The following is a 19,731-nucleotide window of genomic DNA, read 5'->3' as shown; positions in this document are numbered from 1 at the left end:
CCCTATCTACAGCAGGTATTATTAATGTTATTTCCTAACTATCTTCCTTCAGACTGGCTAGGTGCTTTTAGAAATAGGAAACAAATTGTTTTCAATATTTGCAAAATAAAATACTTTAAATACACAGACTGGACATTTTATACCTCTCATGGTATGAATGGTCCTTACTCAGCCAAGCAACCCCACTCTCCTTGCAGCAAGGAGTTGTAAAACCAGCTCCTAACATCTTGTTTTTAGAGCAAGTAATCATCTAATAATCTAACACAGGGGCAAGTGTTTAAGTCCAACTGCACCTGGAAGGACTGGTAATACATTACATTCCTGCAAGAATTCGGAAGGGAATGATTAGTGATTGCCAAATACATGAATTTTTATCCTAAAATAATCTTAAGAAAATAAAAACACTGCGAAAAAAATTCCGAGGTTTAGAAAAATGCCCTGTGTACAAATAAAGGTAAATCAAGGCACCTCTTAGTTATCTATTTCTATTTTCCAAGGCAATCTGTGATAATAGTTTTCAAATGTCTATCTGGGAAGCCCTGTGGTTTCTGCTATAAAAAGATCCATTCTTTATTCTGGCTGATGCAGGTGGCTTTGTTTTACTTGAATGAGGCTGGGCTGGATGACAGAGCACAGAGAACTTGTCCCCAGCCTTGTCATATGTTTACTGTGTGACCCTAAGGACAATAGGTATTTAACTGATTTTTTCTAACAGAAGTCATTCAATTAATGAGGTTTCTTTATTTCTTTTTTAACTCTGTTGCTCATTGATCCCATTAGCAAAGAAGGAGAAGGAGAATTTGCCTGTCTTTACATAAGGGTTTCGTAGTCAGAAGGGCATGTAAAACCCTTTGATATTCAACAGGGCTTTTAAAAATTTTTGTTCAAGAATTCAAAGCAGTGCAAGTGCAGCAGGACTGAACAGAACCTCCTGAGACGGGCAGCAAGAGGAAATCTGCAGCCAGCTTTGCACCTGGACCCTGCTGCATTCCCACTGATATCTGACCAGGATGCTCTGGCATTTCATTCCAAAGCACTGCTTTTCTGTTTCCTTGGGGACTCTTGCTGGATCCAAAATCCAAGAGGATGGAGGTTTTTGACTTTTTGCTCTTTGTATGAGTTTTAAGAAAGGTTTGCTTTAAAGCTCTGATTGTACAGCTACAGTGACTGGAACAAAGAAAAATGGAGAGGGACATTTTAGAGCAGCATGGAGGGACAGGACAAGGGGGAATGGCTTCCCACTGCCAGAGGGCAGGGTTAGATTGAATATTAGGAAATAAATTCTTCCCTGTGATGGTGGTGAGGCCCTGGCACAGGTTGCCCAGAGAAGCTGTGGCTGCTCCATCCCTGGAAGTGTCCAAGGCCAGGTTGGACAGGGCTTGGAGCAACCTGGGCTAGTGGAAGGTGTCCCTGCCCATGGCAGGGGGTGGAATGAGATCGTCTTTAATGTCCCTTCCAACCCAAACCATTCTAGGATTCAGTAACAACTCCAAATAGAGATCCTTTTCCTAACATGTCTTTGTAGATTATTAATCAGCCATATGGACTTGTACCTTTGGGTGCATTGAAACCATGTGCAATAGTATTTCTTGAACAAAAAAATAGTATTTTACTACACAATTGCCACCCATTCATGCTGTCACACACCTGATGCATCTTTTTCTTGGCACACACATTTCTGAAGTGCACTTACAGTCTCTAGGGCAAATCATCCTTCTTATAAATATAGACATATGTGATAAACTATAGCAACCTCTCTAGTTCATTAGATCAGCATTATTTGCTTAGAAACCAACAATCCTAAATACATATTTACACGATACACATCAGAATTACAGGTAAGAAGAAGACATTTGACAAAGACTGCAGCAGCTCTTTTCTCCATGTAAACTTTTATGCCCCCCCAAGAGGGACAGCTACCTTTTGGAGCAGGGTGGTTTTCCTTAAGAAGCTTCACCCATCAAAGATTTTTTTATATACTGAATGCTGAAAGGATAAAAAGAAAATTAAAAAAAAAAAAAAAAACAGATTTAAGGCTACAATGTTGTTGTTCTCATTTTTTCAGTTTTGGGAAGGTTACAAAGGTATAATCCTTGATTCTGCAAACACATAAGCCTGTGCTCAGCCCTCACTATCCAACAGAGGGAACACAGAGTGAGCATGGGATCAGGATTTAACTGAGCTTTCTGTGCTGAAGTATTTTGTGATTTTAGGGCAAAGTAACAAGTCTCTGCTTTTGAGCTTTCTTTAGTGACAAGAACACTGAATGTGGGGAGAAGACAGCTCTAACAGCAGTGAAAAGCAACAATTTCAAAGGGTTGCTCCAAAGGGTATTCACTATATGTGTAAAAATGCATAGGGCAAGATATGCAGAGACTTCAGAACCTTCTTCATTTGGGATTAAGAAATGTGAGGGAACTGTGAAATCTTAGGCAGGTAGGTCCAGAAAAATTCGCTTTCTGCCATCGACCTCAGCCCCCAGGGCTTCAGGAATTAGACTGTCTCTGGTCACTCAAACAGTGTGAGTAGTTTCCACAGAGCACATCTGAATACCAGCAGAGTCTTCCCAAGCCAACAAGGATCTTCCTGTGGAATCTGTGCTGCTCTTGCAGGCTCAGCCCATTCTATGGCAGCTACTGAGCTTTGACAGAATTTTTGCCTTTCTCTTTGGGATGAGTGAACGTCTGAGAGACCCTGTGGAAACAGGGCACTGGGAAAAGCCCACTGCAGCCAGGAGAACACATGTTATTTGAGCAGCAACAAAGCCAGTTTGTAGCTCCCAACCTACCTGGCCCTCAGCCTCCCACTCACATCTATCTCTTCCTCACTTTTGTAACCTCTTAAAGGTGTTCTGATGCAGCTGTTTCCTGAAGCTAAGTCTAAAAGGTCTTCTAAAAATTATTTTTAAAAAATATCTTCCAGGAAGATTTTACTATTGCCCTGAAGCAGATTTATATTCATGTAATGGGACCAAATCCTCAGGTGAAACCAACTATTATGTTGATTTATGTCAGGAAAGAATTTGATACTTATTAATTATTCAGTAATTATCAGTTTGTCATAGTTTTTTGCCAAATGCAGTTACCCAGATCTTCACATTCACACTGGCTCAAAACTATCACATAGACCATGATCCTAGTTCACAGTTAGGGCTCTGAAATTATATAAATTACTCTAAAATAAACAAAAGGAAAAGCTCAGAATCCACAAAATGACATAGTGGACTAAGTTCTCTTACTCATCTGCCAGTGTTCTGCCTGCCAAATTTACAAGATATGAAAAAATTGTTAATTGAACATGCACGTGAGGAATAGATATTGCATATGGGACACAGACACCAACAAACAGAAAACTGCATATTGCCTAAGCAGCTGCCCAGTTTTGCACATGCAGTTCCAGATTTTGGGCACACATTGCAGCCATACTTTACAAACATTTTCCAAAAATATTTAAATAACAAATGGAAATTCCCCTTCTCCCCCTCCCCCCCGCACACACACGTGTGTTTGACAAGAGAACATCTCTGCTTCATGAGCAGAGGTAATAAATACTGTGCATTACATTTACCATCATTATTCTAACTGGCTCGAGTCAAAGTGTTGTATAGTACATATAATACTCAGCAGACAGTTACTCATATCTACATTCATCACTTAGACATACATTTTAGAAAATTCTGCCAGTTGCCTATAAGAATTCAGCTGAATATCTAGCACTTAACAAGCCACAGTATCATATTTCTAGTATCTTATAAAATGCCATCAGGAAATGTTAGGGCATTACTTTTATTTTGTGTACTGAGGCAGTTTGTCAAGCACCAGCATTTACAACTCTCGCTTGCTTCAGGTGGTGGAAATATGACAATGTGTCGGAGAGCTGATGCAAGGAAGGGGAAATTATATCTATTCTCTGCTATAAGATTAATTACAGAAGAAAGGCACCATGAAAGAAAGACAAATTTTTAAACATATACAAGTGGAGAGATTTATTGCTCATGGTGACACGTAAATCAACCGGTGACTGACTGTGATACACAAGCATAATGAGACAAGTCCAATGCTGTATTTTTCTCTGTCTTTTAATAGGTATCCTAAATGTAGAATAGTTGGGGTTTTTTCCTAGGAAATTATCTTACTCTCTTTAAATTTGAAATTTTAAATCCTTCTGGAGTTAACCTTATCAACATACAAACCTCCCACTGACTTTGGCAACAGGCCCATGTATAAGTTAACAACTGTTGTGGACCTTGACAACCATCCTGGGGCAATTTAGTAAAAGTGATCTTAGTAAAACATATAATGAATCGATATAAAGCTTTTTATCTTTTTTAAACTCATGTGTTCTGATACACCCCAGTCATCAAAATGACTGGAATTTCTTAAGAAACAAGTATTAAGCTGGGTGTCTTTATCTATTGCACCTGAGAAAATTATGTTAAGCCTAAGAAAGAAAATAATTAAGATGAGGTAGACTATTTAATCTGGCTGAGGGCTAATTTGAATGCAGTGTTGTAAGAACTTAAAATCTGTGATTATAATAGTGTGTAGATTTTATTGTAATTGTGGTATTTTTATAGCTGAATAGTAAGTAAGCTAAAAATTTTTATTTGCGTGACTGTTTATGATCTTCATCATATAAATTCTTCCATTTACAGAGCAGATGACTATGTAAATTCACAGACTAACATGGTTCCTTGCAGCTGTAGCCCATGCCAGGGCGAGGGCTAAGTCAAGGCTCTCCAGATTGATAACAGAGGTGTTACCCCACATTCACCAGCTTTGGGGTGAAGCCCCTCACCGAGTTCCCTGCCTGGGCTTTGAATCAGAGGCCAGAAAATTCAACAGTGGGTATTTTTTGCAACTTATCGAGCCCTTTTCTGGGATGACAGTAGGTGGTAACTAAAAAGTAATCCCTCATTTTTACGACGTGGGCTCTTATTTTCTCAATATGATCCCGGCTGTGTTTTCTCAGTATGGGATTGACAGTAGGAATATGAACAAGGGGAGGTGGTAGCACAGCCAGTTGTTATTTAAACTGCCATTGCAGCCTAATTAACCAAGGCTATTCTAAATCTAGGCATGCATCTGAAGGCATGGGAAATGTTAATAATGTCCCTATGCATAACTGCAATCTAGAGCTGTAAAAATTTGGACTGAAATCTCCTGAGATCCAGATGATTGGCCCCACTTCCATGGTGGAGTGGAGGCCTATTATTTTTCCTCCACTTGCTTTGAAAATTATACTTTAAATTCAGATTTAGGTTCATCTTTCCTTTAAGTAGTAAAAAAACTATGATTAATAACTCCTCAGGAAAAGGAATTTATTTTTTTTTCTCCTGGGCACAGGGCCCAGTTCTGCAGATTTGGGCAAAATTCAGTTCTTTATAGCTCAGATATATGGAATTAGGCAGGAGGTATCCTGACCTTTCCACTCTGCCTACCTTATGAATTTTTCTAAAATCCAAGGGGGAGAAAATTAGTGGGATTTTGTGTAAATTCCTTCAAAATTTAGAGTAGATATGGCTGAATCCACCCTGTAGCATACTTCAAAAGTGGATTTTCCTTCAATTCTACCAGATTGTTCCAAAAAATATATATATATGAAAAGGCTGAAAGCTGTGTTGGGCACTGGACTAATATTTAGATAAGGATTTTTATTTTTTTTTTAAGCTTTTTCCATTAAGTTTTTTTTTCTATACACATCCTTCTCAAGCAACTAGGCTGGGGTGGGTTTTGTAAAGCCATGTTGGCAGCTACATCAGGGGGAGCTTTAACTGCAGCCAGTGAAAAACACAACACAAACACCCCTGTGCAGCTCTTTAGAATAATCTTATGATGACACCAGTTTGCTCCCATTCCTTTCATGAGCCCTTCTGCTGAGGACTAGCTTTTTATCTATGGATGCAACTGCTGATGGAAATCAATGGGAGATTTGTATTTATGAAGCCTGCAGGACCACAGATCAATAGTGCTCTTCCAGTCAGAGGCAGGAGGTCCAAAGCAGCCTGACTCCCTAAGGGGTTAGCGTGGGCTGCTGGAGGGACATGGGCTGGCACTGACCCTGTCCATCACTGCCTCCCAAAACCTGGACAGCTGAAGAGAGCTACTAGGGATAGGCCATTGAGTTTTGTTCCACATATATCATGTTTTATGTCTTTTAGGTCCCATACCAGGCTCCTCACTCGTTCAGCTGCGATATATTCGGGTTGTGCGACTCGCTCGTGAGGGCGGAGGAGTTGATGGAGCTCCTCTTGAGGATCTTGTTTATGATGTCCTTCCAGGTCTTCTTGTACTGATGCCGGAGCAAAGAGTACACAAAAGGGTCTGAAACAGCTTTGCTGTAAGCCAAGCACTTGGAAATGATTCCCCAGTGGGAACTGATGTGGACCACGGAGGATAATTCAACAAGTCTGTGGAAAGAGGGAGGTAGAAAGAGTGAACATTCACATTAAAAACCCAGAGCAACAGCACAACTGAAAGACATTAACCCTCCCCCAAACCCCTCAAGTTATTCCTGGGCAATCACAGCAAACCAAAAAGGAAGACATACTCATGAAAACGTGAATGTTGTCCTCCTCTTATGAATTTTTGAGACTGCAAATGCAAACTTGAGGTCTGTTGGCCAAAGTGCTACTGCTTGATCTCATGGAATTCTTATTTCTCTTCCATTATCAATCTGAAAATCCAGCATCTAGTCTGAATTTGTGGTTCGAGGTCCCCTTGAGGACATCTGGGAAACCAGTCACTAGTGCTATCCAGCTTTCTATCCAACTCCTAGAGAGAGTTCAGTGCTTTTAAACAGTTTGCCTGAGTTGCAGAAGCACACTAGGAAGGAAAATCCATCATCAAGAGATGGTATATTATATCTTGAATTTAAAAACTGAACAGCTTAAAGGCCAAGTATATACATTTGCAACAAATCTAGCAAGACAAAACTTTTAAATTATTAGAGGAGGGAAGAGCTTCATATACTCCTCGTACCTAAAGGAGCACAGAGAGTTCACTGTGTGCCCAGGGGGAGTATTTCTGACAGTGAAATATTGATAACTCCCCATGTCTTTGAGCAAGACCAAAGGGCAGTTCTATTCAATATGCCTCTGTAGTTGTTAGAAACTATTGATTTTCATAGAGGACAAACAGCCACGTGTGCTGCTAGAGAGCCCCATCAGGCCACAGCAATCAAGATCTTTGCTGAAACTGTCTTCAGCAGCAGATGTTCTTAAAACTGTCTGGAAAATACTTCAATTACTCATGTTTATTCAGACAAAGCACCATTTCCAAGGAGCATTCTGAAGCGTGGTTCCTGCAGCAGCAATGACAATAATGTTGGCACTTTTTAGAGATGAGAATTTTTTTTTCTCTCAGTCATTTTATTCTCATTCCATAAACTTTCACTACATTGTGTTGTTTAAAATAATGCTGGCAGATGGCACAGTCCAGTCATTTGAGCATGAAAGTGGGACTAAGGAGCCTTATTTGTTACAGCACTATGTCCTTCTGTCTCTCTCTGTTTGCCCAAGCTGCAAAGCTCCATGGTAGAAGCTCTGTCTCTTCCTGGATGTGTGTGCTGGGCTCAGCAGCTCTGAGGTCCCAAAGAACCTCAGATCTCAGATTCTGCCCCATTCCTCTCTCCTTTCATCTCAGCTAAACAAATGTTATTATTTCCACCTCCCCTTCTAACTCGTGACCATTACTTTTCTTACAAAGTAGAATGAGGACTGAGACATAATTATCATCAAGTCCAGCTGCTGGGTGGTCTCATCTGGTGTATTCTCTCTTGTTTAATAAAATGGAGCCTATGACATCCAAATGAATGTGTTCTAAAATGAGAACTGACAATTTGGAAATTAGTCAACTCCTGAGTCATATTTACATTGTAATCTACCATGATCCATCCTTCTTGTTGTTCTCCACTCCATTTATTTGATGCCTACTTCACATTTTGAATTTCATCATGTTGAATTTCATCTGGATGATTCATTTTTACTGAGTGCTTTACAGATGTGAATTTGATTATGTTTAATTAAATTCAGTGGATGCCTTGAATAACCAAAATGTGACAGATTTGTGTCTGAGGCTCTGTCAATCAGTTCTATGAAACATTAACAAGCTCCATTTAAAGCACATCAGATAGACACTTCAGGGTTGCAAGCCTAGACTTGCTAATTTTACCTTCATTGACTGATCAAATGAAAAGCCTACACTTTTATTAAAAAGACTTTAAATATTTTCTTTGATTGACTTCTGTAAGTTTCCTTGACATTTACACATTTTTCAATTTTCATGTGTTATTTTTTATAGTAAATTACATTTGCAGTTATCAAGCAGCAAACATAGAAATGCAGCCAAAACCCAAGCTATGCATTTCCATTTCATGTACAATTAAATGTCAGCCTTTCAAGGCATATCAAATATTTTATTGCCTTTGAAAGGCTTTGTTTCTCATTTACGAGGGAAATTATATGCATAGCTTCAATTTTCATGAAATGTTTCGGCCAAAAAGAAGACATTTTCAGTGAAGGAATATTAATATTTCAGTGATACCTGTAAATTAAATTTTACAGCATCAGCAGTTAATCACTACACTAATATATATTTACTGAACCTGTGTACACCCAGATGGAAGGCTGAATAAATGACAACATCTCTGTCGAGCGTTGCTTAAACCTGGGGCTTTAACTGAGTTGTGGAAACAAGTTGAAATGTCTTGCTGTTCAGAAGTGAAAGAAAACTGGCACTGAAGGCTGGAGCTGGTAGATGATGCAGCTCTTACAAGAAGAAATTCAACGCCTTCCCCAAGAATTTGTATGAGCTCTTTGAGGTAACATTTCTGTTTGTGCCTAATTCTAATTTTTTTTCCCCCATACAATTCCCATGGTACCAGAATTATACATTGTTTTTTATTTTGGTGTTAATCATTTGAATTGATCATCCCTGGAAGTGTCCAAGGCCACGTTGGACAGGGCTCGGAGCAACCTGGGCTAGTGGAAGGTGTCCCTGCCCATGGCAGGGGGTGGAATGAGATGGTCTTTAAGGCCCCTTCCAACCCAAAACATTCTATTATTCTATGTTCAGTTTTATCTTGATGTTCATCTGAACTTATTTTCACTTTATTGCCTGATGGACTGAATCCTTTCTGTGATGACTTGCTGAATAAAAAGCCCTATTTTAATAACTTCTTCTCTGTACAAAAATGGCATCACAGTCATCCTTAGCAGATTTATCCTCAGCCAGCTTTGCCTCTTAAGTAGAGCATACATGGCAACCAGAGAGGTTCTGTAAGGAAGCAGAGTTTGGGACTTGTAGTTAGACCTGCAAATCTTGCAAACCATTGCTTTCAGTCATAACTGTTCCCCAGAGCTGCAGGAATCATTTGCCAGCAGCACAGGGGTATAAGGAGAGCAAACAGGATTGTCTGGCTCATACCAAAAGCTCCCATTTTTCCACATGGAGACTAGAAGGCCACTTCAAATACGTTAACCTATGATTGCCTAGGAAATTCATGCATTTATATGCATAAATAGGCAAGAATACAAGTTGCAGAGGAATTCTGAACTTCTTGTCTCCCAGGCAGGATCTGCATATGCAGAGGGCAAGCAATCAGTTTAGAAACAGAGTTTATTTACCACTTGTCCCCCAGAGATGATACAAGAGAATTTTAATCTTCTTCTGCCTGTTCCGTCATCCTCCTATTTAACCTGAGGGCTTGGGTCTATGAACTTCTGCCTGATATTACTTCAGGATTTTTAATTTAAGGCCAATTTCCTCACACATTGACAGCACTTATTAACTTACATGAACAAAGTTCTGTATTTCAGTATAAAATGCCTGGAGTTGGAAATGAATATTAGAAACTGGTAAGACTTATCTTCATTTTTCTTATGAAAAAGATCCTTGGAGAAAAGAGGCTTGGAACAATGTTATTTAATTGCATAATGTTAAATATAGCAAAAGAAGATATGTGTACTCATAGAAGAACCAAGAAACAAGCTATGCCTAGAAATATATAATATGGGGTAATACATCTGTCATACTGATGGAGTGGAAACACTGAATCAAGAAGAATCAGATTCTACTGATACACTACTTAAGGTCATCTCTTGAACTAGTTAGGATGATGCTTACTTCATAAAAGTGCCTAATCAGATTTTTACCTTAATGTGGTCTGAAAAACTCTGGTTTATCCAGAGAGGCATTTACCTGTCTGGGATTATAAGCACAACTCCTTCGCTGGTTCATGGAACTTCTAGTGACACCTGTTTATTTTTAGTGTTGAAACAGAAAGATGTTATAGCAAAACCTTGTGATTTGCTGCTTTCAGCCTCCAATTCAGGGAGTACTGAAGAGCATGCTTAATTTAAGTGTATTGCTGATTAGAGCTGACTGATCAAATGAGAGGCTGAGCAACACACTCCCTCCTCTGCCTGCTGTTCCCTGCCTTGAACTGGGATTGATTGCCTCTCTCCTGTAAATGCAAAGCGCTGGACACAGCCCAGAAAATACTACTTGCTTGCAAAATTAAACTCAAAAGTCTCCTTATCCCCTTGACTTCAAGACCCTCAGCCCCATGTGCGAGGCAGAGGGAAGCACAGTGATGTGTGTCCATGCAAGTGTCCAGAAAGGTCTCTCAAGCAGCTGAAGAGGGAATTCCCCTTGGCATGCTGTGCTCTGTTCCCCCTAGCCATGTCAGAACTGAAAAGACCAGGCATGTGAGAGACTTCAACACCCCTGATACACCTGGCCAGGTCCCAGGGTGCATCTTCGTGCATTCAGGACACTGCATTTTGACTCTTCTCATCATCACTGTCTTTTATGGATCTTGTGTGGGCTAAAGAGAGGAGGCTCAGGATTTTTCTAACCCTTCTTCTGTATCTTAAGGCCACTGGGACACAACCTGGGACACCACAGGGGGAGGAGGAGGCGGGGAGGTGGTGCCTGAATGCTGAGCTGAGATGCACAAAAATACTTGTGACAGTTCAAGTTAGAGCTCTTGGGACTGAGCCACCAGCTATTGTGTGACTGTGGTGATTTTCATTAAGATCAGACACTCAACATAAAATAAAAAAAAACCATTTGCAACGAGATAAATAGTTTAATGTCTTATAGCTTGAGATCTAAGGCTAAATGTTCATAATTACAAATCCCTTTATACCATTTAACTATGTGGCTTGGAATGGTGTCTTGTGACCACTAACTGAAAGGGAAGGTGATTCTAGTTACTTTTATTTTCTAATTCTAAAAAATCAGGACACTATACTGAAATGGAAAAACTCGGCGTTTGCTCCATGTCCACTTATATTGACTCTTAATCCAGATTTTTCAGTGATTTTTTTATGTTAGATCTGAGTTTAACTGAAGTCAGTCCCACTAATTTCTACTTAATAGTATTGGAATAGGAGACACTTTAAAAATATTTTTTTTTCTTTCTCTGATCTGCATAGCAGCATCTCAGTTTTTCCAGTCTTTTAATAAGGAATGCAAGCTATAAATTTCCTTCAACAGCTAGATAACATTTTTCTGGATACAGTCACTTTCTAATACTTTATATTTCATAGGAGTAATTTAGTGTTTCCCACAGGAGCCATTTCCAAAGATAAGCTAGTAGATAGATAGACATCTGATCATAAATCACAGGCAATTTTTTTGTTATGAGCCAGCACAGCTTTGATATTTGATGTTTATGACTAATAAACTCTATCCAGTCAGAAAAAGCTATGGTTTAAGTCTTGGGACCCTGTTCTCACCTCAGCTGGATCTTGTTGACCAAATTTTTACAGTCTGACCTATTCAGGCAAGTGTCTTCCCCTGAACCAGGGAGGCAGTCCAGGCAGTAGGTGACTACTTGACCCCCCAAAAAGTCTGCAAAATTGTTTGGGCTGACTTTCTAAATCATTCCCATGTGACCAGCACACTGGCTGGGCTGTCTGAGCAGAGTCTGATCAGAATCCTGCATCAGGATTGAACTGGATAAGCACTATGACATTTCACATCATTTGTTAGCTCAGCAAATGCAATCTCTGTTACAGGATTGGAAACAGTACATCAAATTTTCACAGGAAACAGAATAATTTTGTGGCTCAGAGGGCCCTACTTCTCTGATTTGCAATTGCATCTCAGGAGTCTTTTCCAGGATGTAGGTTCACACTTACCTTGTAATTACATAAGGTGCAAAACAAAGTATGAAGGTACCAATAAAGGTACTTATTTTCTTTGTTGCTCGCTGCCTCCGCCTCTTTTGCTCTTCCAGACAACGCTCTCTCACGCTGTGTGACATTCAACACAGACAAGAACATGAATCATAATATCAGGTAACAGGTTTTAATGGCTTTACTTATGGAATGATGGAAAACAATCTTTCCAGTATCTGTTATGATCACGTAAGCCAATACCAGGTGCACTGCATTTCTGTGGGACAATATCAAGCATTAATGCATTGTCTGACCATCTTACCCTCCTAAAGCAGTTACTGAGAAATACAGGATTGTGTATTTATGTGCACACACCCCCATTGTATCAATTGATCTATAGTCATATTGGTGGAAGTCAGCCTTGAAGTCAGTTGGCAGGTCCTTTTTGAATTACTCTAAGCAGTATTTGCAGACCAGAGTTTGCCTCATGATATTGAGAGATTTGGAAAATATCCATTTTGGGATGGGCAGCATGCTGCTTCTCTAGAAACAGCAGTTCCAGCACCACTACCTTAGGGAGGAGAAACTTCCCAGCAAGATAAGAAATAAACCACAAAAAAATCATAATGGGAAAACACATGCTCTGGACTTTCAGATTGCTCCAATACTGGAGCAATCACTGTATCCCATAGCCATGAACTGTGTGTCCATAAATATTCCATCAGCCTGTGCAGCTTCGTGCTGCTGCCATGCTGAATGTTTTGCAAAACTGGGAATTGTATAATAAATCCACAACACTGTGATGTCCTTACTTCTCACCTCAAACCAGCCCTGTTTCCAGCTAAACAGACGCAAATTAGTCCCACCCCGTGTTTCTTCCTTGGACTAGAGCTTGTCCTTTGGGTTTCCTGTTGGTGGTCTCAGCAGACCACCAGGGAGCTGCTAACTCCTTTGATGTGTCAGCAAGGTGATGGGACCATGGGGTTGAGGCCTTGCTATCACTGCAAAAAATCTCCTTCGAAACCAGCACATTTTTCTTGTCAAGAGAGTTATTAATGTGAAATCTCATCCTCTTCCTTTACCTGGTTGAGTGACTCCTGTGCTCGCTGTGCTTTGTGAGGGAAGGGGACGAGTTACTGCCTGCTCCAGGCAGGTGGATTGGATGGGTTGTATGTCCCAGAGTGCCAGGATCATCTGTACCTGAATAAATCCCTTTGGAAAGGGCAAAATCAAAGCCAGACTGCCATCCTGAATGCTCTCTATGCACATTATGGTGCCATGTGTTGACTCACTGCACAGATCTCGTGGTGATGCAATTCAGGCAAACTGAAGGGACTGGACCATGTCCCGTGTCTACACATATAATTTTTAAAAACTGCTTGGCATTGGCCTCTCTTTTTTATTGTAGCTTTGTAATTGATGACTCACTCTCAGGCTCCACACTCTCATGTGTTCGTAGCTGAGGCTTAGGGCCATACACTCACATTATTTGCTGTATCTGCAAATGTTTTATCATCATCTAAACACATGTTATGTCCTGAGGATCTCACTGTGCATTGGTGATCTCTGTGGTAATGAGTTCTTACGTTGCCTTTCCACTGTGTAAAAGAAAATGTGTTTCCTTTGTTCCATTCTATGTTTGGTCTTACATTGCCAGTCCCCAGAACAGCTATCATGACATGGTGAAATAAATACTGGAGGAAAAGTTTGTTCTCCTTGAAGTGACAAATCATCTTTCTCTCAAAGAGCATGCCACATCTAAAAGCATTGCATGTTCTGTGCCTGAGTTATTTACAGCTAGAAATGACAGCTGAGAAGAAAAAGAAAATCCACATTTTCAAGGGAACCTGTGGTCTTTCAATTCTGCAAGAGATGGAGAACTTGGAGTATTTTTAGGTGCAGACAGATTATCTTGGAGGTTCAACAGCTTCATTTAAGACCTGTGTTATTTAATTCATAGTATCCCAAGGCCACAGAAATATGGGAAAGTGTATCTCCAAAGCAGGTTCAGTTAGGGTGTTCTAAGGGTGGAGAGGGTGTGTATTTTTTGTCTCTAACAGTTTCCCCAGTTACATCTTTTCCTTACTGGCACATACCAAGCTGTCTCTGACTCCTGTAGCTCACACGCGACTGTCCTGATACACTTAATCCAATTTCTTTTGTTCAGCCTTTCCAGATGTAGCCAATAAATACCACAGCACAGATGAAGGTATTTTATCTCACTCCTTCATATAGACAATGTACAGACGAGTATTTTGCTCTTACACACACTTCCATGCACTAAGATAAGAACACATATGCAAGTTCCAGTAGTGACACCAGTAACAGAATGGGATTATTGACTAAGCTTTCATTAAAGATCTTGCTATCCTGGAAAATCTAAGCTATATCCCCTTGAAGGGATATATTTATTTTAAATAAAGTTTATGAGATACTGGACCTTAAGATGTGCAGAGCTGGATACACCAAAAAGATTGTGGAGATAATTTGAGCAAAGAAATACACGGGCTAAACACTTAAGTGTAGTTTTGCCCAAATCTCTCACAATTCCTAAGATATTTTGGTCTTAAGAACAAAGTCAAGAAAAAGCAAGATCCACTAGAAATGCCTAAGCTAACTTGAAAGAACATGTGCCCTAAACATTCACATGAATTTGTATGGTATTTAGAGGTTTCCTTTGTACTCATCTTGAATGATCTTCAGGAGGTCACTCGTGTCTTTCTAAGTCACAGGTAATGAAGCCATCTGTCATAATGCCTGTCACTAGATCCCCTTGTGGGTGGATTCTGAATCATAGGAAGCAGAAAATTGTCTGTACACATTTCTCAGGGTTGAAACTAGACCCTGGGAAGAGCTGGAGGAGTCAGGGTAGTCTAAGCTGGGATTGCAAACTTTGTTCTCTCGTGTGAGTTCTCCCAGCATCCATGTCCACGGTGTCAGGTACACACTGAAATTGCCTGTATGTACACACTAATATAAGGCAAACGATGCCTTTGTTGTGTCAGAGTTTCATGAGCATAACTGGCTCCTCCAGGAGAGCTGCAGCCTCTGTGCAGCTCTCACAGGAGGGGAGGTGACCTGAGAGCTGGCCCTTTCAGCAACAGGAGCTGTCGCCTGTAAGGCAGCACCTCCACGGGTCAAATCAGCCACCAATTCTGTAACCTAGAAAAGAAGCTCAAACTCTCCTTTCTTAGAGAGAAGCATTAGAATAACCTGATGTGAGAGGTAAGAGTTGTTGGTACAGGTTACTCACAGCAAAGTGCCTGTACAACTCTGTCTCCTCTGAAGAAAGGAAGCATCCTTCCCACAGCCCCACTGAATCCATTCCTCCGTGAGATGATTAGAAAATGCACAAAGAGCCTCAAATTAACCTAGACCATACAAAATGCAGAGGAGGAGAAATAACATTGAGACTTTTGCCCTTTTTCTAAACTTTGCTGTGCAGTCCAGACATACTTGAGGCATTAGGCAAAACAAATGCTGTTTCAAACAGCCCCAGAGGGTTTATGGCACTGTCCTGGGAGTAACCACCACATGTCTTGGTGCAGGAACTAAGACAGTCGAGGCACAGTTTATCAACCAGACAGCACATAGGACAGAAGGGTGTTTTTTCCTCAATTTGACTTAGTGAATAAGGGAAGATTTATACCTGTATTTCTCAAGAACAGCAGCAAGCCTTGCCCAAAGTTCTGCTCTGCATTCTTGATCAAGAGACAGCTCAAAGAGCTTAAGTGGAGAATTTTGAGCAAATGCTTCTGCTCGTCTGACAGTGTGCTGTCCTGCCCTGATTCTTTCAGACTTATTTGCCTTAGCCTCAGGAATCCCCAAAACTTGACCTGTTTTTGACGACAGCCACATGTGCTCTGAGCCCTGCAGCTCTGCTCCTGGCTGGCTGCAAATGGAGAGAGCCGGTGTTCGCCTCCAGCTTGTGGGGCACAGGGGAGCAAGGGAGGTCAGATGGGATGTCTGGCATGGGACTGCCCTCTCTGCTTTCCTGTCTTCCAGGCAGACCTCTCCCCTCATATCAGACACCAAGCCTGCATCCCTTCCAGATCCATACATTGCCTATTCATGCAAGATTTATAATGTAATCCCTGATGTGACTTTTGCTCAGCATCCCAGCACACATTCCTTCAAGCCCACTATCCTTCCAGCCCCTGGAGGCTCTTCTCCTCCTGTGTCTATGCACGGGGGGCTTGCCTAAAGTCTCTCATCTGAAATGTACTTTATGCATCCCTTTTTTGTCGTATTAACACTGCTGCTGAATTCTCTCTTACTTAAATTTAAATATAGGCATTCAAGCGCATGCATTTTGCAGATGTTATTCCCTTAGGATTCTGCCTTCAGGAATGATAAAGTTAGAGAGAGCACAGCAGTAGGGAAACTGCTGAGCAAAGGAGCTGCAGGCAGCGCCCAGCTTCCCTTCCAAACTCCAACTGAAGGGACAGGTGCAGCCTCCTCCCTCAGGAATCCAGCAACGTTTTGGGCTGACAGTGCCAAAAATGCAAACCTATCAGCCACTAAATCCACCTTCAGAGACAAAGGGCAGGGATGTGATCACTGTCTCAAAGGGAAGTGCATTCTCAGCTAAAACCTTCCCTTTCTTTGCCCTCCCTCCCAAAACAAGTCTTTAAGCCTAACAAACAGAAAATGAGTTCTATAATCAGAGAAATAAACCCAAGTAAAAAGAAACACGCAGAATAGAAACCATAAGGGCGAATGGTTGTTTTTAGCCCTCCCCATCCCTTGCTCTGATACAGATCAGACTGTTTTAACATAACACTGAACCCCCTCCTCACTTCTCCTGCCACGAATAGTCCCACTTGCTGAACACACAGGCACCTTACCTGGGATGGATGTCCACAAGCAGCACCAGGGTCTGCATAGTGATCACGTCAATCCGCTTACAGTGAAACCGTGCCACCTTCAGCACTTTTAGATATGTGAAACACAGGATTATAAGAGAGAGGAGGAAGCTGAGAGCGTGAAAGACCCCAGTGAAAATCATAAACTGTGTCCTGTCTTCTGGTCTCTTGTTGTACAGGGTGCAGGAGGCATAGAGATGATGGAAACCCACCCAGGAGAGAGAAGCTGCCACTATCGGGAAGGACACCGAGTGCAACCACGTGTAGCTCAGTATGAGAGCAGCATCTCTGTACCTCATTTTGGAGTGATAACTTAGAGGGAAGACCACAGCGATCCACCTGTCAATGCTCAAAGCTGCCATGCTCAACATGGAATTCGTGGTGAGAAAAGTCTCCAGGAAGCCCACAGCTTGGCAGATCGGATCTCCTCCTGGTTGACTCTTGTAAATGATCCCGGCCAAGGTCAGGGGCATGCTGGAAACAGCCATCAACAGGTTGCAGAAGGTGAGGTTGAGGATGAACAATCCCGGGACCTGCTTGCGGATGTCGGCGCTGTACAGGAAGCACAGCAGCACCAGCACGTTGGCCAGCAGGGCCACGAGCATCAGCACCACCACCACGAAAGCCAGGATCAGCTCCCAGATGCTCATGGTGCGTCCAGTCACAGGAGAGACATCTCCGAAACTGCGCCGCGCCGGCACCGGGGGAACATGGTGCGAGGTGCGCCCGCCTCGCCCTCCTCCCCAGCCTGCTCGCTCCCTCACATGCCCTCCGTGTTTTTAGAGGAGCTGCAGTTTTCTCCTCCAACCTCCCCCTCCTCGCTGCTCCCTTCCACGTCAACGCTTTCCGAGACGTGCACAAAAGCACTGGGAATGCCCATCAAACTGCGAGGAGGGCTTAAAAAATATCAGCAGGACTGAACCACTGTCTCCATTCGGTCCATTTGAAGGAGAGCACGTTATTCTGAGAAACTGCTCTCCTGAGATCCCTAATTATCAGCCCCAAGCTTGCAAGCAATTCACCGAGTGAATTGTTCTCTCTTTCTGCCTTGCTTTCTGTCTCTCTCTCTCTCTCTCTTCTTCTCCCCTCCCCGTCTCCTCCAACCCTCACTCCCTCCCAGGCTGAATGTAACCTGCTTTTTATGATCACAGATAAAAACCCCATTAATGGATTAAAGCATGCACACTGCTGGTGATTCGCAAACGTGATTATGTCATCCCTGCTCCACAACCCCTCCCCTTCTCCTTGCGACTGTGCCCAGACTTTCCTCAAGAGAAATCCCATGCTTTCGTTTAATTGATTTAGCCATTAATTTGCAAACAGCCCTGTAACTGAATTCCTGCACTCCAGTGTGTTTCCTACATTTCTGTGCATCACTTGCAGTGTTGCTGCTTGCTCTCAGCCAGAGCAGGGACTTTCTTTTCTCTTCACTAGCTGTGCTTAAAGAGATGTGGAAAAAATGGATATATTCTGCTACTTCTCTGGAGCTGTCATTAGGCAACAGGAATAGTTTTCCTGCTCTACTTTAGCACTTTGCAGTCCTATGTCTCCAAGCCTGATGCGTAGGAGGAAAAGGATTGCCTTCCCATCTCCTTTAAAAGGAAGGAAATCAAAACCCAGATGCCTCTGCCACATACCCAAGGTGACAGAGCAGGTGAGTGCCAGAGGCAGCATCGTGCTGCAGGTACCACACTATTCAGTTGGGCTTTTCTCCTCTTCAACAGTTTTTGCTTTCTCCTAATCAAAGCTTCCCTCCCTGTGAGGGTGAGTACCACTTCTTCAAAACCAAGAAGCAGCTTGGCAAAGGAAATAGGAAAGAGTCTGTATTGTACATAATTAGGTGTTAAAATTAAGTTTTTTTAAAGGATGGAGAGGGAGCTGTTTCCTGATTGCCTTTCCTGTCTCTTTAAATCAGTTTTAACTGGGAATGCTGAGAGTTTGCAAGCAGTCAGGACAGCTTTCTCGTCAAGGCAGCCAAGCCTTAACCCCTGCACAATAAGAAAGCAAAAGATACCCTGCAGCACAGTTACTGGGGCTTGGTAAGTGCTTGTGCACGTGTGTGAGAGCTCTCTGCTCGGGCGGATTTTCCCTCTGTGCCCAAAGCCCTGCCAGAGCCGTGTGTCTCCACGTACAGCAGCTGTTCCCTGCAGCCACTCGGGATCATGGCTCAGGAGCTGTCACCCTGCACGCTGTCAGGGCTTTGCATGCTGTAGGAAAGCCCCTTTTCTTTCACTTCAGATTTGTCCTGTGTTCTTAAACCAGGCTTTAAAGGGCTAATGGAGTCATCAAAGACAGCTGAGACTCCCCAGGACAGTGTGTGTTCACAGGTCCTACACACACACTCAGCAGGGAAGGAGCAGCTCAGGGTGCAGAGCCCAGGTCTGTTTGTGAGCCCTGTGAGCTCCCTGTCTCCAGAACACAAGTACATGTCCTCATGCCATGTGGATGATGTGCAGGACTACAGTGTCCACCTCTTCTCCTGAACCAGTGATCCAAAGCCACTTGAAGTTGTGGAGTCACCATCCCTGGAAGTGTTCAAAAAATGTGTGGATGAAGCACTTGAGGACATAGTTTAGTGGGGAACATGGTGATGGTGTTGGTTTGATGGCTGGACTTGATGGTCTTAGAGGTCTTTTCCTACCTTTGTGGTTCTATGAGAAAAGCCTAAATGTGACTCCTTCTTTAAATAAGGTGGGTCTTTACCCTCTTAGAAGAGGTAGGCTAAGGAGATGAGAGAGA

At 42.1% G+C, this 19,731-nt stretch overlaps 2 protein-coding genes across 2 annotated transcripts in view; one reads left to right on the top strand and one right to left on the bottom strand.

Annotated features, from left to right (window-relative positions):
• Window positions 1–19,731, top strand: part of LOC127477143 (uncharacterized) — a 347,576-nt gene that overhangs the window by 15,488 nt on the left and 312,357 nt on the right. The window lies entirely within an intron of this gene.
• GPR26 (G protein-coupled receptor 26) lies at window positions 1,398–18,073 on the bottom strand. Its single transcript, XM_051801205.1, has 3 exons — window positions 16,975–18,073; window positions 12,149–12,262; window positions 1,398–6,409 (listed from the first exon to the last, which is right to left on the bottom strand). The coding sequence occupies exons 1-3, from the start codon at window positions 17,640–17,642 to the stop codon at window positions 6,178–6,180; spliced, it is 1,014 nt and encodes a 337-aa protein (XP_051657165.1). The 5' UTR covers window positions 17,643–18,073; the 3' UTR covers window positions 1,398–6,177.

This window comes from Manacus candei, unplaced genomic scaffold (genome assembly GCF_025592945.1).
Source record: "Manacus candei isolate 608988 ecotype Guabito, Panama unplaced genomic scaffold, ASM2559294v1 h1tg000050l, whole genome shotgun sequence".
NCBI classification, from domain to species: domain Eukaryota; kingdom Metazoa; phylum Chordata; class Aves; order Passeriformes; family Pipridae; genus Manacus; species Manacus candei.
This window is presented reverse-complemented; position numbering and strand designations above follow the sequence as displayed.

Bases quoted from the DNA above. Each gene is read 5' to 3' on its own strand.
- GPR26 (XM_051801205.1), bottom strand. From the start codon at position 17,642: ATGAGCATCTGGGAGCTGATCCTGGCTTTCGTGGTGGTGGTGCTGATG. The intron at 12,263-16,974 runs GTAAGGTGCCTG...AATGTCACACAG, and splicing joins CTTGTGGACATCCATCCCAG to CGTGAGAGAGCGTTGTCTGG. The intron at 6,410-12,148 runs GTAAGTGTGAAC...CTCTTTCCACAG, and splicing joins GCACCTTATGTAATTACAAG to ACTTGTTGAATTATCCTCCG.